This window comes from Salmo salar, chromosome ssa21, assembly GCF_905237065.1.
Source record: "Salmo salar chromosome ssa21, Ssal_v3.1, whole genome shotgun sequence".
NCBI lineage: Eukaryota > Metazoa > Chordata > Actinopteri > Salmoniformes > Salmonidae > Salmo > Salmo salar.
In genome coordinates this window covers 13,155,160-13,180,439 of record NC_059462.1, presented here as the reverse complement: position 1 = coordinate 13,180,439, position 25,280 = coordinate 13,155,160, and the positions used below count along the sequence as shown (strand labels likewise).

General features: G+C 44.2%; 1 protein-coding gene across 4 annotated transcripts in view; it reads left to right on the top strand.

The window, feature by feature from the left end:
* LOC106581831 (kalirin) overlaps window positions 1-25,280 on the top strand; it is a 289,877-nt gene that overhangs the window by 239,023 nt on the left and 25,574 nt on the right. For 2 of the 4 annotated variants that reach the window (XM_014164228.2, XM_014164232.2), the window contains 15 exons: window positions 14,180-14,451; window positions 15,592-15,732; window positions 16,568-16,663; window positions 17,853-17,971; window positions 18,291-18,357; window positions 19,070-19,173; window positions 19,767-19,836; window positions 20,042-20,128; window positions 20,247-20,339; window positions 20,484-20,534; window positions 20,818-20,895; window positions 22,575-22,760; window positions 22,989-23,160; window positions 23,544-23,785; window positions 24,348-24,601. In XM_014164228.2, the coding sequence (XP_014019703.1) occupies window positions 14,180-14,451; window positions 15,592-15,732; window positions 16,568-16,663; window positions 17,853-17,971; window positions 18,291-18,357; window positions 19,070-19,173; window positions 19,767-19,836; window positions 20,042-20,128; window positions 20,247-20,339; window positions 20,484-20,534; window positions 20,818-20,895; window positions 22,575-22,760; window positions 22,989-23,160; window positions 23,544-23,785; window positions 24,348-24,601 (2,032 nt within the window). Of the gene's footprint in view, window positions 1-2,910; window positions 3,117-14,179; window positions 14,452-15,591; window positions 15,733-16,567; window positions 16,664-17,852; window positions 17,972-18,290; window positions 18,358-19,069; window positions 19,174-19,766; window positions 19,837-20,041; window positions 20,129-20,246; window positions 20,340-20,483; window positions 20,535-20,817; window positions 20,896-22,574; window positions 22,761-22,988; window positions 23,161-23,543; window positions 23,786-24,347; window positions 24,602-25,280 lie in introns of those variants that run through there. The other 2 variants (XM_014164233.2, XM_014164230.2) reach the window with 2 other exon arrangements.

Sequence of the window (25,280 nt, the reverse complement as noted above, 5' to 3'; positions counted from 1 at the left end):
TTTCCCATGCTTGTTCACTGAACCATAAACAATTCATGAATATGCACCTGTGGAACAGTCATTAAGACACTAACAGTTTACAGACGGTAGGCAATTAAGGTCACAGTTATGAAAGCTTAGGACACTAAAAAGGCCTTTCTACTGACTCTGAAAAACACCAAAAGAAAGATGCCCGGGATCCCTGCTCATCTGCGTGAGGGTGCCTTAGGCATACTGCAATTAGGCATGAGGACTGCAGATGTGGCCAGGACAATAAATTGCAATGTCCGTACTTTGAGACACCTAAGACAGCACTACAGGGAGACAGGATGGACACCTGATTGTCCTTGCAGTGGCAGACCATGTGTAACAACACCTGCACAGGATCAGTACATCCGAACATCACACCTGCGGGACAGGTACAGGATGGCAACAACAACTGCCCGAGTTACACCAGGAACGCACAATCCCTCCATCAGTGCTCAGACTGTCCGCAATAGGCTGAGAGAGGCTGGACTGAGGGCTTGTAGGCCTGTTGTAAGGCAGGTCCTCACCAGACATCACTGGCAACAACGTCGCCTATGTCCACAAACCCACCGTCGCTGGACCAGACAGGACTGGCAAAAAGTGCTCTTCACTGATGAGTCGCGGTTTTGTCTCACCAGGAGTGATGGTCAGATTTGCGTTTATCGTCAAAGGAATGAGCGTTACACCGAGGCCTGTACTCTGGAGCGGGATAGATTTGGAGGTGGAGGGTCCGTCATGGTCACAGTGTGTCACATCATCGGACTGAGCTTGTTGTCATTGCAGGCAATCTCAACGCTGTGCGTTACAGGGAAGACACCCTCCCTCATGTGGTACCCTTCCTGCAGGCTCATCCTGACATGACCCTCCAGCATGACAATGCCACCAGCCATACTGCTCTTTCTGTGCATGATTTCCTGCATGACAGGAATGTCAGTGTTCTGCCATGGCCAGCGAAGAGCCTGGATCTCAATCCCATTGAGCACGTCTGGGAACTGTTGGATCGGAGGGTGAGGGCTAGGGCCATTCCCCCCAGAAATGTCCGGGAACTTGCAGGTGCCTTGGTGGAATAGTGGGGTAACATCTCACAGCAAGAACTGGCAAATCTGGTGCAGTCCATGAGGAGGAGATTGCAGTACTTAATGTAGCTGGTGGCCACACCAGATTCTGACTGTTACTTTTGATTTTGACCCCCCCCTTTGTTCAGGGCTACATTATTCCATTTCTGTTAGTCACATGTCTGTGGAACTTGTTCAGTTTATGTCTCCGTTGTTGAATATTGTTATGTTCATACAAATATTTACACATGTTAAGTTTGCTGAAAATAAATGGAGTTGACAGTGAGAGGACGTTTTTGTTTTTTGCTGATTTTATGTTGATATTGTCTTCCTTGAAAATGTCCCATTTGGTAGTCTATTTCTTCACTGCTCTCGTACCAGTTCTACCTGTTCATCGTGAAACACCCTTGGCCTGCCTGTGCTCCATCTGGCTGTATGGGGCTCAGTCTGTGCCTTCCCTGAAGCACTGCTCTGTCTTTCTGTGTCCCCAACAGCCACATAGCCCAGATATGCTCCATAACAATCACACAGCTCCTTAACTGCAGTGTCCTAGTTCTCAGTACAGCACCAAGGGCACTTTGTCTGTATGCAACACAACCTGTCCTTATTTATCCAATATAGGATTTGATATACAGACGTTTTTTCAGAAGTGTTACTTGGTGACTTAGAGAGGGAGTAGTACTAGGAAAGGACTTATTTTCAGGGCGTAACATGGCAATTAACATAATGAAACCTGGCTGTCTTTCCTCAGTAGCATAAGAAGTAATAATTTTGGTGCTCATATCTGCTTGTCAAGAATGTGCCCGCACATGACTTTTGACAGCCATTCCCACCCATGAAGCCTATTTGAACTACTGGTAGACTGAGTGCAGTTAAAGTCAAAAACGTGATTTTACTGTGTTTTATATACACTACCAGTCCAACATTTTAGAACACCTAATTCAAGGGTTTTTCTTTATTTGTACTATTTTCTACATTTTAGAATAATAGTTGAGACATCAGAGTGTGCAAAGCTGTCATCAAGGCAAAGGGGGGCTAGTTGAAGAATCGCAAATAAAATATATTTTGATTTGTTTAACACTTTTTTTTGGTTACTACATGATTCCATGTGTGTTATTTCATAGTTTTGATGTCTTCACTATTATTCTACAATGTAGAAAATAGTAAAAATAAAGAAAAGGCCTTGAAGGTGTAGGTGTTCTAAAACTTTTGACCGGTAGTGTATATTTCCACTCTAGTATGTGGTTGAAATAATACTATGACATTTCTTTAAATTATGTTAATGCTCTTTTAGTGCAAGGGCTGTTTGAAAAGACCACCTGAAATGTCAGCCTGTTTTGGTGGGATGGAGTTTTGGCCTGCCTGGTGACAGTCACCAATAAGAAAGGGCGTTCCAAACTCTCTGCCAATAACAGCTCATTTTCAGTCTTCCCCTGCCCACATACACCCCTCCCAGACAGTCCTAGCAAAATTCTTGTTTGAGAAATTGTCCTTTGCTAAGAAGCTATTTTTGTTTCTTTTTGACCATTTTAATTGAAAACAATCACAGTAAGGTATTTAATTTCAACCCAGAAAGGATTTGATATTGAGATAAAAATGGCTGCATTTGACCTTTTTAAGATTGAGTATATAAACAATCTGAGTGTTGTCTTTTATGTTTGCTAGTACCATACAAATAGGGATGGTGGTGCATTTGTCAAAGTGACCTATTACGTTAACTTTTTCACTCTAACCCAAACTGCTCTCTGTGAATCAGAGGTAGTGAGTGAGTGCCTGGGAGTGTAGGGTGCGCCTGCCCTGTTCCCTCCTTCCTCCCTGTCCGTCCCTCCCCTCAGTGGAGGCAAGTGGAACAGGCTGAACTTGAAGTAGCTAGTCACTGGTTGACTGGACTGCAGTAAGGGTGCATGTTGCATCTGTCTCCCCTCTCTCCCTATCATTCGTCTCCCGGAGCCATGAGCTTCCTTTAGCTGGCCAGGATGAAAAGTGGGAGGCATTGTTGTTCCTGTTGTGGTTGGATTCTTGCTAAGTGTAGCTGCTGCGGTTACAAAGTGACAGGTGCGTACCTTACTACTTACTGACTGAAGTACAACTCAAAAGGTAAGTAACATCCCTGACTGATGTACAGATAAAAGCATAGCTTAACAATATGGAAGATCTTTCCGTGAGAAGCTCAGCTGTGAGAAAACACAAACCTATCAGAATCTGTTCTCCAATCGTAACCCTGACAGGAGCCCGATGCGTGTTTTCGGGCTCCTGCCACAAGTCCGTGGTTTAGAATGGAGATCCTGAATATTGTTAAGCAATGCTTTTATCTGGACATCAGTCAGAGATGTGACTTACCATTTGAATTGTATTTGCTACCAACATCTGTGAGAGAATGCTTGTATCTGACTTTCCGTACTGTAGCTGGTTGACACTATTAGACGTCTCTCCTGTTTAATATTGCATGGCATTACCATGCCAGTGTTTACTTGTTTGTGGATATTTCAGGGATTTATTGTGTAGAATCTTAGTGGGACGACGCAGCACTCTGTCACTGGCGTTCAAACAGGAATCTTTCCTCCTCGTCTATTCCCTTTCTTTTCCTTTTGCTGCCGTTTTTCACTAAGGCTCGGTGTCTTCTTGCTGTGGAGAGTGCACAGAGGCGAAGTTTGTCTCTAGCGCATTTTTTTAATGTGACCGGAGCTACTCACTCAAACATTCGTGAGAGAAAGCTTGCGTCTGACTTCACATCCTTCATAGTAGCTGGCTGACAGCCTGAAAAATCTCTCCCCGTTTTTAATATATTGCATTTGCATTCCTCTAGTGTTTACTTGTCTGCTGATGTTTTAAGGCTTGGTGCTGTAGAGTGGACAGAGACAAAGGGCCCCTCTGCTGCGCACTAATGTGACCTTAAGTACTCGCTCATTATATATTAACTCCGGCAGCATCTCTTGGCTATGAACAATAAGAGAGAGAGAGAGCTGCTGCAATGGTGAACACTCAATGTGAGCTGCACTGGCGCCAACAGCTATTGTATGCTGCTGTATCATTACGCTGTCTCCATGCAAGAGGATGCAGAGATTCACAGGGATGGGGATGAAGCCGTTGTCAACAATACGTTATTTTCTGGAGCAGCACAGTAGGCTCCCATTCATATACATTGAACGCGTTACTAAGAATTGCATAACATGTGAGGTGTTCTTACAAATGTCATGGATTTTCATTTTCAACATTCCTGTTATGGTACGTCTCTCAAGAATGTGGGATAATATACGTGGAAGTCATATTTTTCAATTCTCTAATCTAGATTATTTTTGAGGGTAGATAGTAACACCACTGGTGTCTTTGAAGACCAAATTAGCCACGAATCTTCTTTCATGTGAAGCGTTACAGCATGTTTCTTTGAAGTTGACTCTTAGGGGGAACTTTAGGGAGGGCTGTCTGAATGTGGATGGGATGGCTCTCTCCTTTTAATTGTTGCCCTGCGAGTTAACTAACAGGAATGTTTTCCTCTTTGCATCCAATGTCTGGGTTATTGCTGCTCTTGTTGTTGTTGTTGTTTTTACATCCTTTAGGGGTTCACCTTTTGCTCGTTCAGCAAATGGGCACCGACATGCTGATAATGTAACCCACACTTAGGAGGTAGCTAGCAGAGAGATTTGAAAACTCTTCGGATATGCGTGGAATGTGAGCGTTCCACTATGTAAGAATGCCACAAAGTGTGTGACACTGATGGACTGATGAGGAAATAAAACCTGTCTGTGAATAGAAATTCCCCAACTCTGGCGTAGTACCCGTAACACCCGGTTAGGAAAAGCAGGACCTTCAGTTTCACGCAAAGCAAGGAATTCAACTTTCTGTTTACTGGAAGTCAGATGACATGACAAGTGAAGAAGAGTAGTCGCAGAGTAGACACAAAAAATACCTCACGGAGAAACAACTGCTAAGTTTCTGCTGATTTATTCCATTGCTGACAGGGCGTCTCAGTCGCAGGATACGTCCCAATTGGCACCCTATGTAGTGCCCTACTATTGAAGACAGCCCTATGGGCCCTGGTCAAAAGTAGTGCACCACATAGGCAATAGAGTGTCATCAGTTTAGCCTTTTTAAAAGGCCATTTGGGATGAAGTTTCCAGAAGATAAGATGCGGTTGTGGCAGGTAGAATAGCACATGCAAGTTACGGGAATGTTCTGTGAACAGTTGTACTTCGATAATTAGCCGTATGGTGACTAAAAGCTGTAGAGGATTCTCTGGCTAATTCAACTCCTTCCTGACCACACACTGCTCATAGCCCCAGAGATTCTCTTCAATTTATTTCATGTATATTAATGAATACGTCCACCTGTGGGACATTCCATACTGTACACGTCTTTAAATGTGGGCATACTGTACTAAGAACCTGTGTTACTGCATATTTTACACCAGATATCAGGACAGGTAGTCACAAAAACAAACTATTAGATAAGACATGAGGATGTCATGGAGGAGTTTGTGTGTAGACTAGAGCAGTACACTGTCAGCCGTTGTTCTCATGTGCAGTGAGAATGGGGAATTAGGTGTATTGAGAGTGATAGCAGCCAGAAGGCTGTGTTGTTGAGTTGTGGCCAGAAGCAATGGAGCCCCTGAGAGGGTGACAAGATGCCTCATTCGGAGTGCTGATCTAGGATCAGCTCCCCCCAGTCCATGTAATCTTATTCATTGTGATCTAAAAGGCTAATCTGATCCTAAATCAGACATTGGATACGTACTGCCCCTGAGGTGCTCTCCTCCTCTTCCACCACCTCTTTCTCCTCCATGCCCCTCCAGCCCTGTGCACTGAGGTGAAGACTGGCCTGCCTGCCTGCTTCACACTCAAGCGGGTTGCTAGGGGACCGTGGATCCTCAACAGAAAACTTCCCAGGCATTTTTACCGCTCACATGTTCCAGCTGCCGGCCTGCTCCAATACATGTGTCCATGTTTTCCCCAGTCTATTGTCAACCCTGGCTCAATTAGAAATCACTTCAAGTCTTTGTGATACAGCATGCCGGTGAAGAAACTCTTTCTGGCTATTGTTGGGAAAATGGTTATATCTCAGCTTTTTCTCTTTTGTGCATTCTGAAGCTGAGACTACTTAATTGACTCGCGGGTCATTCCACCTCAAAAAGCACAAGAAAGAGGATTTTGACCGCCACCATCTCAGATGATTCTGAAATTGTTTCTGTTAGAAACATTTAAGATTAGCATTCCTGCAACCTTATTTTGTTGTAATATAATTTGATAACTGCGCAATGAAGCTAAATGATTGCACCCAAATAGGCAGTTTAAATTTATGGGATTCATATAATATTCAATAACTATAGTACCTAACATCCAATTTGGACCAAACTTCTTTCTAACCCCACACCAATCCCACCCCAAAAACGAGTATATAGTATCAGTTCCCTATGTCTGATGGAGTATGGAGCTGCGGCTCAGAGTATTGTTTCTTCATGTTATGTAATGTATTACCAGTGAATTTGGTAAAGTCTTTTCCCCTGTTCAGAGAAATGTGTCATTGAAATTGTCCCATCCTACATCCTGCTATTACCAGGTTCTGACCACTAGATGGTGCTGTTTCGTGTTTAAAAGAAATCTAATCAAATTTTATTTGTCACATACACATGGTTAGCAGATGTTAATGCAAGTGTAGCGAAATGCTTGTGCTTCTAGTCTCGATCATGCAGTAATATCTAACAAGTAATCTAACCTAACAATTTCACAACAACTACCTTATACACACAAGTGTAAAGGAATGAATAAGAATATGTACATAAAAATATATGAATGAGCGATGGCTGAACGGCATAGGCAAATGCAGTAGATGGTATAGAGTACAGTATATACATATGAGATGAGTAATGTAGGGTATGTAAAGATTATATAAAGTGGCATTGTTTAAAGTGACTAGTGATACATTTATTACATTAATTGTTTATTAATAAAGTGGCTAGAGATTAGTCAGTATGTTGGCAGCAGCCACTCAATGTTAGTGATGACTGTTTAACAGTCTGATGGCCTTGAGATAGAAGTTGTTTTTCAGTCTCTCGGTCCCCGCTTTGATACACCTGTACTGACCTCGCCTTCTGGATGATAGCGGGGTGAACAGGCAGTGGCTCGGGTGGTTTTTGTCATTGAGGATCTTTTTGGCCTTCCTGTGACATCGGGTGGTGTAGGTGTCCTGGAGGGCAGGTAGTTTTCCCCCGGTGATGCGTTGTGTAGACGTCACTACCCTCTGGAGAGCCTTACGGTTGTGGGCGGAGCAGCTGCCCTACCAGGCGGTGATACAACCCGACAGGTTGCTCTCGATTGTGCATCTGTAAAGGTTTGTGAGTGTTTTTGGTGACGAGCCGAATTTCTTCAGCCTCCTGAGGTTGAAGAGGCGCTGCTGAGCCTTCTTCACCACACTGTCTGTGTGGGTGGACCATTTCAGTTTGTCCGTGATGTGTACGCCGAGGAACTTACAACTTTCCACCTTCTCTACTACTGTCCCGTCGATGTGGATAGGGGGCTGCTCCCTCTGCTGTTTCCTGAAGTCCACGATCATCTCCTTTGTTTTGTTGACATTGAGTGTGAGGTTATTTTCCTGACACCACACTCCGAGGGCCCTCCCCCCTCCCAATGTTAAAGGTATAGTTCACCCAAATTACAAAATTACATGTTGGTTTCCTTACCCTTAATTTTGTGATTTGGGGGATCTATGCCTTTAACATTGGGGGTTGGGAATACATTTTCCTCCCAAAAAAATGATCACCTCATAGTAGGAACAACACCATCTAGTGGTCAGAACCTTGTAATATCAGGATATAGGATGGGCCAAACCTAACAATTTCAATGACTAATTTCTCTGAACAGCGGGAAAAAAAACATCACCAAATCCTCTGAGAATACATTACATGGGATTAAGAAACAATACTCGGAGCTGCAGCTCCATAGTACTTGTCAGACATAGAGAACTGATACTGTGTACTCATTGTTATGGTGGGATTGGCGTGGGGTGGGGGGCTTTTGTCAATTTCTTTTGATTCCTCATGTCTTGCTCATTGTTAGAAAAAAGTTTGGTCCAAATCGGATGTCGGGCACTATTTACTGAATATTCTATGAATCCTATAAATTAAAATGGTCAATTTGGGTACAATGCATTATCATTCATTTCTCAGAGAATCAAATTATATTTCAACAAAATAATGTTGCAGGAATGCTAATCTCATCTGTTTCTAACTACAGAGAGGATTTCAGAACAATCTGAGATGGTGGGTGTCATGGCTTGCTGAAACGACATGGAATGACTCTCAAGGTCATTCCACAGGTTGCCATTGTGTGAGACTGGTTCTATATCACATAACTTAATCACTGTTGGTGACACAGAAATATGATACTATGTTTCCTCTATGGGATAATACCTTACACAAGCATTTTAAACAGTCAGACAGTTTAACTGGAGCAGTGGTCCCAAAGCATAAAAACCGTCCAACAATATAGTTATAACAAAACATTTTGATGGGTCTTAAACTAAATTCACCATCAGAGCAGGTCAAAGAAACATGTACAAACCTTTTGATTTCATGTTGAGGAGTCCTATTTTATCAACATAATATAACCCTGATGTTTGTTTTAACTCCAATATCTCGTTGTGCAATATTTATATAGGGTTGGAAATAATATACCCCCTTTGTGGTAAGAAGGGATTATTCTTAGTGGCTTTCTCTAGTGAAATCAAAAGGTGTGTGTGATCGAAAGTGCTGATTCTGCGAAAGCACTAGGTAGCAGTGAGACAGCCGAGTGAGGAATGAGAATATCTCTCTCTTAGTGCGGCCATTAAGCGGTCGAGGTGGGAAATGAAGGCCTTTAAGAGGACCACGTGATACCAAGGCACCCTATTCCCTATATGGTGCACCACTTTTGATCAGAGCCCTATGATCTTCCATATGGGCCCTGGTCAAAAGTATTGCTCTATAAAGGAGAATAGGGTGCCTTTTTGGGACACCGCCCTCGTGTACAAAGAGCAGGGCCTATTGGCCGGCCAAGGGAGCCACTATTTTTGTAGCACGTGCCCATGAGAGCGCCTGCTGTCGTCAGCAAGCCTCAGTGTTACGCTCTGCTCTCCGAAGTGCTTTTCAAGCAGGCAATCATGTGTGGCGTCACAAGGCCAGCTCAACAAGCCACTGTCCAGTCACAGTGAGATTGTTACCACAGACAGCCTGCAGCGAATGTTTCCAAATCTGCGTCTCAAATGGCACCCTATTCCCTACATAGTCTACTACTTTTGACCTGGGCTCTGGTCTAAAGTAGTGCACTATATAGGGACTATGCTGCCATTTACTATGTAGGGAATTAGGCTGCCATTTGGGAAGCAACCCAAATATCTTTGAAGTGGAGTAGAAACACTCATGTATGGCGGTTATTGAACAGAGGAGGCCTAGCCTGGAGCACTATGCTCCATAGCAGCTATGCAGGTCATAGCTGTAAGTGTACACACGTGTCCCATGCAGCCAAGTGTTGGAGTGCTCTCTCTCTCTCTCTCAGACAAAGGCCCATGGAGAAGGCCTGTCTGAAAAGCAGTGTTCATGTTATCAAAGAGCCATTTCATCAGTTGACTCCACATGGAGAGGAGGGGCTGTGGGTCACCTCAGTTAAAGGAATATTTCAGGATTTTGGTAAATTAATTCCCTTTATCAACTGTACTTTCCCAGAGCCAGGTGAACTTGTGGATACCAAGTCAAATTCTTCGGAAACAACAGTGAAATGCTTACTTACGGGTACTTTGCCAACAATGCAGAGTTAAAGATATATCTTTTTTTAAATTATAAAAAGTTAAGAGGTAGTATGCTTGCTGTACCCAAAGACTTTCAGACTTTGTGCTAAGCTAGTTAGCATTGGCTTGCAAACCGACCACTAACTTCCTTCGTACTGGACGCAGATACATAAAAATGTTATCTACGAGTTCATCTGACTCTGGGGATGTAGATAAATGGTCTCATTGCCAAAGTCCCGAACTATCCCTTTAAAAGGCCTATTCCTTCAGACTGCCCTTCTTTCTCTCTCCTCCTCTCCCCCCCTCTCTCTTTCGGCCCTGTTGTTGACTGTCCCCACAGGGAGAGATTGTGGCTGGGACTATGATATGGCTGTGATACCCCTATGGGCTGCTGAGCTAATCTACTTAATAATATCTAACTACAGGCTTTGTCCACATGATTCTCCAGAAGCTCACTTCCCCATAATGAGTCACCTAGCACAGAAGCAACAAGTCAGCAGCAACACAGGCTACGCTATCCCACTCTGCAATTTCCTGTCAATACAGGGCATTCGGAAAGTATTCAGACCCGTTGACTTTTTCCACATTTTCTTACGTTACAGCCTTATTCTAAAATGGATTAAATAAAACAAATCCTCATAAATCTACACACAATACCCCATAATGACAAATCGAAAACAGGTTTATCAAAAGTTTGGCAGAAAACAGAAATACTTTATTTACATAAGTATTCATACCCTTTGCTATGAGACTCAATTGAGCTCAGGTGCATCCTGTTTCCATTGATCATCCTTGAGATGTTTATACAACTTGATTGGAGTCCACCTGTGGTAAATTCAATTGATTGGACATGATTTGGAAATACACACACCCATCTATATAAGGTCCCACAATTGACAGTGCATGTCAGAGCAAAAACCAAGCCATGAGGTCGAAGGAATTGTCTGTAGAGTTCCGAGACAGGATTGTGTCGAGGCACAGATCTGGGGAAGGGTACCAAACATTTCTGCAGCATTGAAAGGTCCCCAAGAACACAGTGGCCTCCATCATTCTTAAATGGAAGAAGTTTGGAACCACCAAGACTCTTCCTAGAGCTGGCCGTCCGGCCAAACTGAGCAATCGGAGGAGAAGGGCCTTGGTCAGGGAGGTGACCAAGAACCCGATGGTCACTCTGAAAGAGCTCCAGAGTTCCTCTGTGGAGATGGGAGAACCTTCCAGAAGGACAACCATCTCTGCAGCACTCCACCAATCAGGCCTTTATGGTAGAGTGGCCAGACGGAAGCCACTCCTCAGTAAAATGCACGTGACAGCCCGCTTGGAGTTTGCCAAAAGGCACCTAAAGTACAGACCATGAGGAACAACATTCTCTGGTCTGATGAAACCAAGATTGAACTATTTGGCCTGAATGCCAAGCGTCACGTCTGGAGGAAACCTGGCACCATTCCTACGGTGTGAAGCATGGTGGTGGCAGCATCGTGCTGTGGGTATATTTTTCAGCGGCAGGGACTGGGAGACTAGTCAGGATCAAGGGAAAGATGAACAGAGCAAAGTACAGAGAGATCCTTGATGAAAACCTGCTTCAGAGCAATCAGGACTTCAGACTGGGGCGAAGATTCACCTTCCACAGGACAACAGCCAAGACAACGCAGGAGTGGCTTCAGGACAAGTCTCTGAATGTCCTTGAGTGGCCCAGCCAGAGCCCAGACTTGAACCTGATTGGAGAGCCCTGAAAATAGCTGTGCAGCGACGCTCCCCATCCAACCTGACAGAGCTTGAGAGGATCATGCGGAGAAGAATGGGAGAAACTCCCCAAATACAGCTGTGCCAAGCTTGTAGCGTCATACCCAAGAAGACTCGAGGCTGTAATCACAGAGTAAAAGGTCTGAATACTTATATAAATGTAAATGTGATGTGTTTTTGCTTTGTCATTATGGGGTATTGTCTGTAGAAAGCAATTTCATCCATTTTAGAATAAGGCTGTAAAATAACAAAATATGGAAAAAGTCAAGTGGTCTGAATGCTTTCTGAAGGCACTGAATGTGTTCCAAATCTACAATTGCTCGCGGGCGCGAGAAGTGTTATTCTCTTTTGTTTGCCACAATAGGATTGACTGGAGCAGCACATATCTCCCTATCCGGCTGATAACAACATCCTGGGTCTTTTCAACAGCATGGACAGACTTGTGTGTTGGTTGACCTGGCTGGCCTGGTCAACAGCAGGCCCACCTCCACAGCACAAACATATCTCCCCTTTTTTCTCAATGGCTTGGCCAAATGTTTCCTTTAGTATCAAGCTATGTTTTATCTCAGGGGATGGATGTTCTCTCTGCTTTTGTGGTTAGTAATACTGACGATACTTCAGGATTGTGTTCATTTGGGAGAAAATGTAAAAAAAATTGTGTTCTGTTGCTAAATGTTTTGTTATGGTGTACCCTACTGAACTTCGCTTTTGACTTTTGACTGCATGGTGGTGGACCGGAAGGAGTTTGACAAATACCTAATTCAGGAGCTTTTGCTCTAATCACTCTCTGGCGCCAGTCTGGATCTATGTGAGGACCTCTGCTCTCTTTTGGGTCTATGTATCCTTCCATAGAGGAATTTTGTAACAGAGTGCAGAGGCAAATGTCCTCACCCTGTAGACCAGAGCTAGTCTGGATCCAACAGCACATACAGTTCCTTCAGAAAGTGTTCAACCCCTTGACCTTTTCCACATTTTTTGTTGTGTTTCTTCCTGAATTTTAAATCGATTCAATTGAGATTTTGTCTCACTAATCTACACCCGATATCCCATTATGTCAAAGTGGAGTTTTGTTTTGATAAATTATTACAAATTAATCAAAAATGAAAAACTGAAATGTCTTGAGTCAATAAGTGTTCAACCCCTTTTATGGCAAGCCTAAAAAAGTTCAGGAGTAAAAATGTGCTTAACAAATCACATAATAAGTTGCATGGACACACCCTGTGTGCAATAATAGTGGTTAACATGATTTTTGAATGTGGCAAAGAAATGTACTTTTTTGTCTTGAATACAAAGCATTATGCTTGGGGCAAACACAGCACACCACTGAGTAGCACTCTATATTTTCAAGTGTGGTGGTGGCTGCATCATGTTATGGGTATGCTTGTCATCGGCAAGGACTAGGGAGTTTTTTGGGATTAAAAAAAAACGGAATAGAGCTAAGCACAGGCAAAATCCTTGAAGAAACCCTGGTTCAGTCTGCTTTCCAACAGACACTGGAAGGCAAATTCACCATTCAGCAGGACAGTAACCTAAAACACAAGGCCAAATCTACACTGGAGTTGCTAACCAAGATGACATTGAATGTTCCTGAGTGATCGAGTTACAGTTTTGACTTGAATTGGCTTTGAAATCTAATGCAAGACTTGAAAGTGGCTGTCTAGCAATGGTACATTTCTGAGAAATGTCTGAATTTTTCTTCCCCTTTGACATTAGAGTATTTTGTGTAGATTCTTGACAATAAATAACAATTGAAGCCATTTTAATCCGACTTTGTAACGCAATAAAATGTGGAAAAATACTAGGGGGTTGAATATTTTCCGAAGGCACTGTATGTCTTAAACTTGGTTAAATAGTTAGTAATAGCTTAAACTAGTCCACCTTTTAGCCATTATGACGCAAGCTGCAGTTTATTAGCATAAAAGTAAGAAAAGCAACTGTCCAGTAAACGTTTCCACTATCTTTTTACTGGCTTAAAACAAACATGAGCATCAAATATTTACAGAGAAAAGTGCATAATTATCAGCTAACACACTGGAAATATATCTTGGGGGAAAAAATAACATTTTTCATAGGCCCTGTTTGTAGAAATAATATCTATGGTCAAAAGGAGGTGTGTTGTGTTCTGAAACCGAGGCTTGAAATGAGCTGAACACACACTGTGCGACTTGCATTTCTATACAGTATTAGGCTACATTGAGTATTGTTGGTATACACATGGCTGCATTCCTACACTGTATTACATTGGGCAATGTTAATAAACAAATGACTGTGTACTGTTCATCCTATGCTTTTGGGAAGGTTGGTATTTCTTAGTGGACGTCAGACTGCGAGGGATAACTAAGGGATAGTTAGTACAGGAAGCGTGCACTTTGTATGGACAGAGTCTGCATCCAACATGGCACCATTTTTCCTATGTAGTGCTCTACTTTGGCCAGGGCCCATAGGGCTCTGGTCAAAAGTAGTACACTATAGGGAATAGGATGCCAATTGGGACGCACACAAAGCCAACGAGAGAGAGCCGGTGTGTGACTCAGAGGCATATTTGGGTACTATAAAGGTATGACAGAATGTTGTCAGGGTGGAATTCTGAAGTCTAAAATGCTGTTTGTCTTGTCTTGTTCCAGAGAACTACTCGGTCAGTGGGCCCGAGGGAGCGAAGACCGAGTCGGTGGCCAGCCTGCAGCCCCAGGCATCCCAGAGCTCCATCCACTCAAGCTCTCCGGGACCGAAGCGCTCGGGGAACACCCTGAAGAAGTGGCTGACCAGCCCTGTGCGCCGCCTCAGCCACGGCAGCAGCATCAAGAAGTTACCCAACAAGCACAAGAAGAGGGATGGCCGCAAGAGCATCGACCTGGGGCCGCCCGAGAGCGCCCTGCATGGCGAGAGCGTAGACGAGGTAACGAGTGTCCTGACTCCTCTCCACCAGCATCTCTCTCTCTCTAGCTTTCTTTCTTTCCCTCCCCCCTCTTTCTCCTCTCCACAGCATCTCTCGCTCTCTCTTTCCACCTCTCTCACAGGATGAGAGCGCAGACGAGGTAACAATCACCGTCTCTTCTGCGTTCTCTTCAGCCTCCTCTCTCTCTTTCCACTCTCTCGATCCAGCGTGTCTCTGTACATACAGTAATTGGTTTCTAAGGGACATGTCCATCACGCTTATGGTGGACTTGTGCTTCTTTCAGGCTCTTTTAGTTTTACAAAGGTTTAAGTGAATGGATCGAATTTGGAAGTACAGCTCCGGTAACACCAGTTTAACCCATTGTTATCCAAACCAATGGGATTCTCCTCTAGATCCGACTGTTGAACTTCTCCTGAACCTGTAGGAAAAGGTTCATTACAAGGATTGCTTATCTAAAGCGTTCAAAATCTCGTGACCCTCCCATGTAGGGAGGAGCAGATTCCCAAGGATACAGTATGCGCTGTTTTCTTATGACATCCTAGCCCAATTACCATGGGGCAATTCTACAGGGTGCATAGGCAATGTTGGTTTAATCACAAGTCATGAACAATGGGCATCATAGTGTAAATTGGAGCCTTCAAGCAATTTTAGTTTTAATTTACGGATAGCAGCACAATGTTGTGATGTACTATAACCACTGCTGCATGTAAATGTTTTAGATGCCTCCCAGAAGGATAGAAAAGTGAGAGAAATGCGTAATAATCACCATATGTTATTAGAGAGCTGCAGTATAATTACACAGTACCTTGAAAAGTAGATTCCTTGTTCTTAAAATAAATTAAAAAAGCCTAAAGGAATGGTCACAGAAGTGTCCCACGTGGGACTGTGATTAGGGCCTCGTCCCTAATGGCACCCTATTCTCTCTCTTTGTGCGGTGCACTATAATAGGGAATAGGGTGCCATTTGGGACGCACCCCAGGCTCGAAGTGACTTCCTACTGGGTGGCTGTGTGGCTCCCAGTGTGATTCTGAGACAGAGAGGCACTGTGGTGGAGCAGGGCACCCCAGTGAACCCCGGGACAATGGCCCACATTAACTCATCCTGCTCCCCCCCCTGACTCGACCCTTTCTATCTCTACAGAGGGGCAGAAAGGAGGGCCCCCTGTCCAAGTCCTCCTCTGGAATGCAGAGCGGAGGAGAGGAGGAGCCCGAGGACGACTCTCACACCCCCCTGCCGCCCCCCATGGAGATCATCAAGGACCCCTCGTCCCAGGAGGAGAAGGTATGACACGACACCCTCTCTCTCTGACACCGTAGTACCTCTTCTACCCGAGCTCACGCTGGAGTAACTTCTAGATGCGTCCAAAATGGCACCCTGTTATGCTCTGGTCAAAAGTATTGCACTATGTAGGGAATAGGGTGCCCTTTGGAACCCAGCCTTAGCAACAACAATAAAATATAACCATTTTTTTTTTTTTAAAGGAATATCTTCCCTTCGGTTAATCGACTTCAAGCACCTTATTGGTCGCAGAAAATCTGTTATGTCATTCAGCACAGGCTCATAAGATGTGTCCACCTGCAGCCCCCTCCCCTCTGCTGTCTATATGTACAGTACAACACAATGCCACAAACTACCAGATGTGTCTACAGCGGAGTCTGTGTCTGCTGTGCCCTGATCAATGTGAGGCTTTATGTGCACTAGCTTGGTTTACAGCTGGAAGAGCTGCTGCACTGTGTTTGACCTAACTAACACACTGTTGCACTGTGTCACTTTCACTCTCTCACTTGACTCTATATACATGATCACACCACGCTGTCTGTGTCCCGAATGGCATCCTATTCCCTTTGTAGTGCACTGCTTTTGACCAAGGCCTCTGGTCAAAACCAGTGCACTATAATTTGGGACGCATACTTTGGCACTAAATTGTCTCTGGCCTACTACTTACTGATGTGGCTCGTGTATAATTCCAATAGCACCTCACATTTCTCCACTAAAGCTTGCCTTTTGTAGCTGCTCAAAGGTCCTGACTAATAACTACCTTTGTCTCCCTGTCCCTGTTGCCTTTCTCCTCCTCCCTGCTACTAACACTCCCTTCCTCCCAAACCGTGCCTTACAGTCCTCCGCATTGCATACTGCGCGTCAGGGCTCCGCCGATGTCCCCAGCGCTGCGGATCTTGTCAGTGCAATAGAAAAGTTGGTCCAAACTAAGATGGTAAGTGCTAAGGTGAATGCAATACAAAATGGCATTGAGCAATTTCTACACTGTCTTTGCACACTGCTAATAGTCGGTGACAATCTCTTAACCATCTCTAAACTAACCCTCTGTTTCTCTTGATGTCATCTACTCACTCCAACTTCCGCTTCTCAAAGGCCACTAACCAACCATGTCATGCTGACTGGGAGCCACCATTTTGAGATGCACATCAGATGTTCATGTTATCATGCAGGACAGTTAACACATAGCTTCCTCTCTCAATGTGGTTGATAGAACAGAGGCCGCGTCTCAAATAGCACCCTATTCCCTGTCTAGTGCACAACTTTTGACCAGGGCCCAGAGGGCATAGAGAATAGGGTGCCATTTGGGACTCAGGTTCTCTGGCCACAAACAGATAAGATAAAATAGATTAGGTCGTATGGCGTCAGGTGAGAGATCGTGTGATACGTTTCCGAGTAGCTAATGCACAGTAGCTTCCTTGTGAAGGTTCGTAAAATTATTATTTAAAAAAATGTTGACCCCTTTTTCTCCCCAATTTCGTGGTATCCAATTGGTAGTTACAGTCTTGTCTCATCGCTGCAGCTCCCGTACGGACTCGGGAGAAGCAAAGGTCCTCCGAAACACAACCCGACCAAGCCGCGCACTGCTTCTTGACACAATGCCCACTTAACCCGGAAGCCAGCTGCACAAATGTGTCAGAGGAAACACCGTATACCTGGCAACCGTGTCAGTGTGCACTACGCCTGGCCCACCACAGGACATCCCTGCTGGCCAAACCCTCCCGTAACCCAGACGACGCTGGGTCAATTGTGCGCCGTCCCATGGGTCTCCCGGTCACCGCCGGCTGCGACAGAGCCTGGACTCGAACCCAGAATCTCTAGTGGCACAGCTAGCACTGCGACGCAGTGCCTTAGACCACTGCGCCACTCGGGAGGCCAAATGTTCGTTCATTTGACAATGTTTTGATCAACTCTCTTTCAGCTTTGTGCACGTGGAGCCATTTCCAAAATAGCACAATACAATCGAACACTGTTTTTGAGATGCATAGACTTATTATGTAGCTCATTAAAGCAGAGTGATCTCCTCATCAGTTCCCTCTCCCTGAGTCACAGCAGTGGACTGTGTGACTATAACCTCTGACCTCTGAGCCCTGGCTTCATATCCTCTCTCTCTTCTCCCTTGTCAGAATCTGGAGCCAGGTGCCTATCCCAGCTTCACCAATTTGACTCCTCCAGAACAGACCAGCCCAGCCCTGCCCAGGAACCCTGAGCTGGAGCAGAAGGCCAAAGCTCTGCGCGGACGCATGTATGAGACATGTAGCTAAACCTCTGGCTGACTCCCAATTCCCAAAGTGTGCATTTGCGCACTCCCCATCATGGATTTAACAATGGTGGAAACTCCCTCCAGCCAGTGATTACACCAATGCAATGGTTTTAAGTCCATGAAGGGGAGTGTTCAAGTGCACAAGTTGGAGAATGTGGCACACAAACAAGGGCCCTTCCCTCTCTTGACACTCCCAAGTTAAAGTCCCTTTGTTTGTAGCATTACTGTATTTAGAGGTGGTTCATTCTGCAGAGAAATGCTGCCTCCTGTGTGTATTCAGGTCACTTGTCCTTTTCCTCAGGTTTGTCCTCAATGAGCTCGTACAGACGGAGAAGGACTATGTCAAGGATTTGGGGATTGTAGTGGAGGTGAGTTGAGAACAATCTCGTCCTAGCAGGGGACTATTCAGCCTCAAAAGTGCGGAAGGAGCGTGAGAGAGAGGCAACAGTGGTGTCCTAGTAACAGTGGAGAATGTGACCAGTCACTGCTCCAGTTTTACAAGTCATAAATCTCCAAGGTATGCGTCCCAAATGGCACCCCATTCCCTATTTAGTGCACTACATTTGACCAGAGCCCTGTGGGCCACTGTATAGGGATTAGGGTGCCATTTGGGACGCATCCAATTGTTTGGTGTTGGAATAGCAGCCAGGCTGTGTCCTTGTTGTTGTCCTATTTGCATTGTGTCCTTTGGTATTTATGTCAAAGTCACAGAGAAGCCCCCTGACTTATGACCATATTTATGTACAGTTCAGAAAACATCATTTGAGTATGGTTTTGTCTTACATAGTGAGATAAGGGCATAGGGGTTTTCTCACGTCCAGGGCTGTGTCCCAAATGACAACACATTCCCTATATAGTGCACTATAGGCCCTGGTCAAATGTAGTGCACTAATAATGGAATATGGTGCCGTTTGGGATGCAGTCCATGAATTCAATCATATGTAGTAATCCTGTTCTCTTTTTCCACCACATGATAGTTTTACACTGCTGGTTATTGTCGAACTCTCATGTTTCCCTTGACGAGTCATATCAAGTCCACGACCTAAATTCGGTCAGATTATTTATTTTTTTCCCTTGTAGGAGTTCATGAAGAAGATGGAGGAGAAGGGAGTCCCTGAAGATATGAAAGGAAAAGACAAAATGGTTTTTGGGAATATTCACCAGATCTACGACTGGCACAGAGAGTAAGTCGTTTTCCAATCTGCTGATTGTGTCTGTGTGCAAAATGCCACCCTATTCCCTACGTAGTGCACTACTTTTGACCACAATGGGAATCTGTTGCTATCAATTGATCAAATCACTTTTTGTAAAGGAGAATATGTGTAATTCAATTGAGGGTTCATATAAATTATCATAACATAACATAACATATTTGGTAGTTGAATAACATTTGGGGAAATCGGATCTAGACTTTATTTTCCTTATTTATTATTATTATCATTAATTATCCTGCCGAAAAGATTTCATGAGTATTGTTAAGCTATGTCGAATTGCACGAAATGAGCTTCAAAACAACATTTTATCAATTTTCCTAGTTCCCTCAAATTAAACAAAGTCAAGCTGGTGTTGTATTTAATATAGGCCATCTCAGTAAGAAATCATAAAAAAAATGTAAAGGGGGGGGGGGGGATTTTTCAAATGTGAAAAAGGTAGTGCTGGGGATAAATGTTGGGAACCCCTGGTAGAAAACCAAACTTAGGCATGTAGTAAAATATCCCACTATTTTGGCTTATCTCATAATCATACACAGGGATTGAGAGAATGTTTCCTCCCACAGTTTTTTTGTCGGTGAGCTGGAGAAATGTCTTGAAGACAACGAGCACCTTCCTGAGCTTTTCATCAAACATGTACGTGACTTGTGTCCCATTTGTTGTTCGGGTGAGATGATGGGTGTTGTAGAACTTCAAGTTAGACACATTTAACAACCATGGGTGACGACCAAAACATTTAACAACCATAGGCGACTTACTGAGGTGTAAAAGTATTATTCAGACATTTTCAACCATAGAACTGGAAAATAAATATAGTAATACTGTGGTTCCTTTTGTAAAGGAGAGGCGACTACATATGTATGTGGTTTACTGCCAGAACAAACCCAAGTCTGAATTTATCGTCGCTGAGTACGACACATTTTTCGAGGTGAGCTGTACCACACTTCTGAGAATTATTGAGCAGTCTGAGGACGGCTTTGCATGAAATATATATTTTTTTGCATAATAAATAAGCCAAATCCTATTTGCATCTAATTCTACTTTAGGGCCTACAGCAAGAGATCAGTTCAAGACTGGGCATAAGTGACTTTCTCATAAAGCCAATTCAGAGAATTACCAAGTATCAGCTACTTCTAAAGGTAAGGCTAACATTCTCAACTCCAGCCTACAAGGAACCCTGTAATATGCAAGTCTTAGATATACTCGATTTACACCAAACGTTCCATTATTTTTATTGATGCCCTATTAATTACTTAACTCTTTTTATTTGTATCTTTCTTCAGGACTTCTTGAAGTATAGTTCCAAAGCAGGACTAGATTGCCAAGAGTTGGAGGTAACAGAAACAATTTGCGATTGAAGCTATACAGTATGTGTTGTTTAGGGTTTCCCAAAATACTTGTTTTTTTTCTGAAATCCCATTTGGAAGATTCATGAAATCTGTAGGGAAAAATTCCGAAATCTTCCTGATTCCAGGAAACTTTCAACCAGGATTTCCGGAAAGCTTAGGCTTTTTGGGACTGTTACTGGGATTTTGTAACCTTAGTTGTTGTTTTGTGTATCCATCATCATGGCTATATCTACTTCAATGCTCACACCATTCTTAATGTGTTTTACAGAAAGCAGTTGGTTTAATGTCCCAGGTCCCCAAGCTGTGCAATGACATGATGAATCTTGGCAGACTACAAGGCTATGAGGTACTGTACATTTTCATGTATTTATTTATTTAGCCAGGATATTCCACTCAGTAGCAATTGCCACTGTTTCCCAGGGAGTCAATAAAGGCGTATACATTAAATAGAAAACAGCACGGTATGATGTGATTTGTTATTTCATACGTGTACAGGAAGTTAGCGCTGTGATTTTAGGATTGTTTCGATCCATGCTCGGCTTGTGAACAATTAGAAAAATGTACTAATGAAGCCGTATTATCAGTTTTATTGGACGTCTTAACTAAAACGGGTCAGGGCTTAGTCTGTTTGTTCCTCCACAGCCATAGTGAAAGTCACTTCAACGACACTCAAGACTAAATGAAATCGCTGACCTCTAAGATAAGCAAAGAGTTGCCTTGCCTGCTGTAACAGTGGGGAGATTAAAGCACTGTTTGACAATGGCCTGGGCTACGTCCCAAATGGCACCCTATTCCCTATATAGTGCACTACTTTTGACCAGAGCCCTACGGGTGCCGTTTGAGACGCAACCCTGGTCTCAGACCAAGCGCAAGTGTCTGCTGTTAGCTTTATGTCCTGGTGAGGAGAGAAGGGGCTGATGGACCGTGTAATACCCCTGTGTTGACAGACAGACTGGGGGAAGGCCGACTCCGCTTTATTCTCCAGTGTTGATAGACGTCGAGTCAAATCAAATCAAACTTTATTTGTCACATGCGCCGAATACAACAAGTGTAGACCTTACCGTGAAATGCTTACTTACAAGCCCTTAACCAACAGTGCAGTTCAAAAAGAGTTAAGAAAATATTTACTAAATAAACTAAAGTAAAAAAATTATGAAAAGTAACACAATAACAATAACGAGGCTATATACAGGGGGTGCCGAGTCAGTGTGCAGGGGTACAGGTTGGTTGAGGTAATGTACATGTAGGTAGGGGTGAAGGGACTATGTATAGATAATAAACAGCGAGTAGCAGCAGTGTACAAAACAAATGGGGGGGTCAATGTAAATAGTCCAGTGGCCATTTGATTAATTGTTCAGCAGTCTTATGGCTTGGGGTAGAAGCCATTTAGGAGCCTTTTGGTCCTAGACTTGGCGCTCCGGGACTGCTTGCTGTGTGGAAGCAGAGAAAACAGTCTGACTTGGGTGACTGAAATGTTATGGGCCTTCCTCTGACACCACCTATTATATCCTGGATGGCAGGAAGCTTGGCCCCAGTGATGTACTGGGCCGTACGCACTACCCTCTGTAGCGCCTCACGGTCAGATGCCGAGCAGTTGCCATGCCAAGCGGTGATGCAACCGATCAGGGTGCTCACGATGGTGCAGCTGTAGAACTTTTTGAGGATCTGAGGACCCATGACGAATCTTTTCAGTCTCCTGAGGGGGAAAAGGTTTTGTCGTGCCCTCTTCACGACTGTCTTGGTGTGTTTGGACCATGATAGCTCCAGCTCCACTACAGCCCCGTCGATATTAATGGGGGCCTGTTCGGCCCGCCTTTTCGGCCCACCTTTTCCTGTAGTCCACGATCAGCTCCTTTGTCTTGCCCACATTGAGGGAGAGGTTGTTGTCCTGGCACCGCATTGCCAGTTCTATGACCTCCTCCCTATAGGCTGTCTCATCATTGTCGGTGATCAGGCCTACCAGTCATAACTGAACCTGTGTGTGTGTGTGTGTTTGCGCATGTGTGTTCCTGTTCCGTCCCCCAGGGTAAGCTGACCAGCCAGGGTAAGCTGCTGCAGCAGGAAACATTCTTCGTGACAGAGCAGGATACGGGCGTGCTGTCGCGCAGCAAGGAGCGCAGGGTCTTCCTGTTTGAGCAGATCGTCATCTTCAGCGAGCTCCTCCGCAAGGGCTCGTCCACGCCGGGCTACCAGTTCAAGAAGAGCATCAAGGTGAATAACGTCAACCACGACCACAATCAATGAGATCAGGGCCCACATTCACAAAGCGTCTCAGAGTGCTGACCCCATTTATTCATTATGATTAAAAGGCCAAACTGGACCTAGATCAGTACCTTCTCCTAATAGAGCTGTTCTGAAAACAATTTCCTACTTCCTACTTTTGCGTTGATAATGATTTGTGCATTGATGGGTTAGCATGCTTGTGTTTCATTGTAACAGGTGAGCTACCTGGGCTTGGAGGAGCATGTGGACAATGACCCGTGTAAGTTTGTGCTGTCGTGTCGAGGGTCGGCCGAGCGCTTCACCCTTCAGGCAGCCAACCTGGACATCAAGCAGGTGTGGGTCCAACATGTCAGCCAGGTCCTTGATGCCCAGAGCAACTTCCTGTCTGGTGAGAGAACGTCCTGCCTGACAAACACCTCTACTGTCATTAGCCAGCTCTAAGGTTGCAAGATTCTAGTAATTTTTCCAAGATTCCCAGAAGAATTTCTAGAAATCCAAGTAAGAGGATTCCAGAATTCATGCTCATTCACTTCTGATTCAGGTAATCCTTCCAACCAAGAATTCTGGAAAATTTGGGAAATGTACTTGAATTTTGCAACCCTAGCTAGATTAAAACCTGTTGAATCATAACTACAGCCTCAACACAGAGTAATACTATGTAATTTTCACCTCTATCATGGTCCTCATCTGTCTGACACGGAATACACAGGTATTATGTGGCTTATCTGCCATTGACTAGTGTGTGTAACAATGGACTGACTATCTCCACAGCCCTGCAGTCTCCTATTGAGTACCAAAAGGAGAAGGGTAGTTCTCACTCCCTCACCAGAAACCCATCGGGCAGTCGGCCCAATAGTTGCAACAGTAGGCCCCTCTCCTCCTCCTCTGTGGGGGCAGAGAAGCCCCCTCTGGCGGGACCGGGACAGACCCCCACCCCTCTTGAGCGATCTACCTCCAACGGTAGCCCCTGCTTCGACCCCACGAAACACAGCGAAAGCTACGACTCCACCAGGGTGAGTCCAGTCTAGTTAAATCTAGTCCAGTCCAGACCACACCAGTCCAGACCACACCAGTCTAGTTAGATCTAGTCCAGTCCAGACCACACCAGTCTAGTTAAATCTAGTCCAGTCCAGACCACACCAGTCTAGTTAAATCTAGTCCAGTCCAGACCACACCAGTCCAGATCACTCCAGTCTAGTCCAGTTCTGTCCAATGCCAATTGCCAGGACACACCCAGGTCTTAGTGTTACCCCCCCCCCCCTCTCAGAACTCTAGCACTGCAGAACTAAGGAGGTTGGAACATTGCAGGTGTGAATTCAGGCTATTATTAGTTCTGATGGCTGGCCTAGTTTTACTGCGTTTCAGCAGGAGACGACGTGTTCAAACTTGCTGACAAGAAGAACTGAAGTCAGAGTTAAGGGATTGACTCAATGTACTGTACTGTATGTGATGACTCAGGCCCTTTTGAAAGGATCATTATTTGAATGTGTATACAGGTTTGTATCAGTGCTGTGATTTCCACTGTCATAATATAATCATCTTCCTTCCTGTACCTCCACACCCACCCACCCCCAGAAGCACGACGGCGGATGTAACGGCATGTCCTCCACAATGATGGTGACTCAGGACTACAGTGCACTGAAGGAGAATGAGATCTGTGTGATCCAGGGCGAGATGGTGCAGATCATGGCCACCAACCAGCAGAACATGTACCTAGTTTACCGGTCTGCCAACAGCCAGTCTCCTGCAGCCGAGGGCTGGATCCCAGGCCACATCCTGGGACCCCTCACTAAAACGCTCAAAGACAGTGCTGCTGACGCAAGCATCAAGTAAGTGTCCCGTAAGCCCTGCCACCACACCCACGGAGCTGCTCTGATTGGATGAGGTGAAAGTTGTCTGCTCCAATCCCCTTAACGGGAACTAACTCGGAAATGTTGGACTGCACAAGGGTCATGTTTTCTCCCTCTTTTTTTTTGTTGTTAATATATGTAAAGGCTTATTAAATAATGATCTGAAAAGAGCTAAAGGACTGTAGAGAATCATGCCTTCATGTAGAGAAGACGCACAGAGAAAATCTTACATCAATGTGGAACTGATTGGTCTGGACTTTTATTTCTGTTTCTAACACCGTTTTTTTCTTTACACGTTTAAAAAAAAAAAAAAAGAATAAAAAAAATAAAATAAAGGCCTGATGGACTGAGGCCTATTTCTCAAAGTTGGGAAAGTTTGATATTGTCTATGGCAATTTGTACAGATTGTGTTTTTATTTGATTTTTAGAACTTTTATTTTGTTATTATCAGATATGTTGGCGGTTTACTGTAAACGTTAATTTGGTTTGTTTACTGATGCACTCTCTTCAGTACATTCCTGTATGAAGTATTTTGCACTATTTAAGAGAATCCATTATTAATGAAGGCAGGTTGTGCAATATAATGATAGTCACAATGTTAATCATTGTACTTGTAGTGTAACTAAACATTTTAAATGCATTTTAAATATGTAAAATA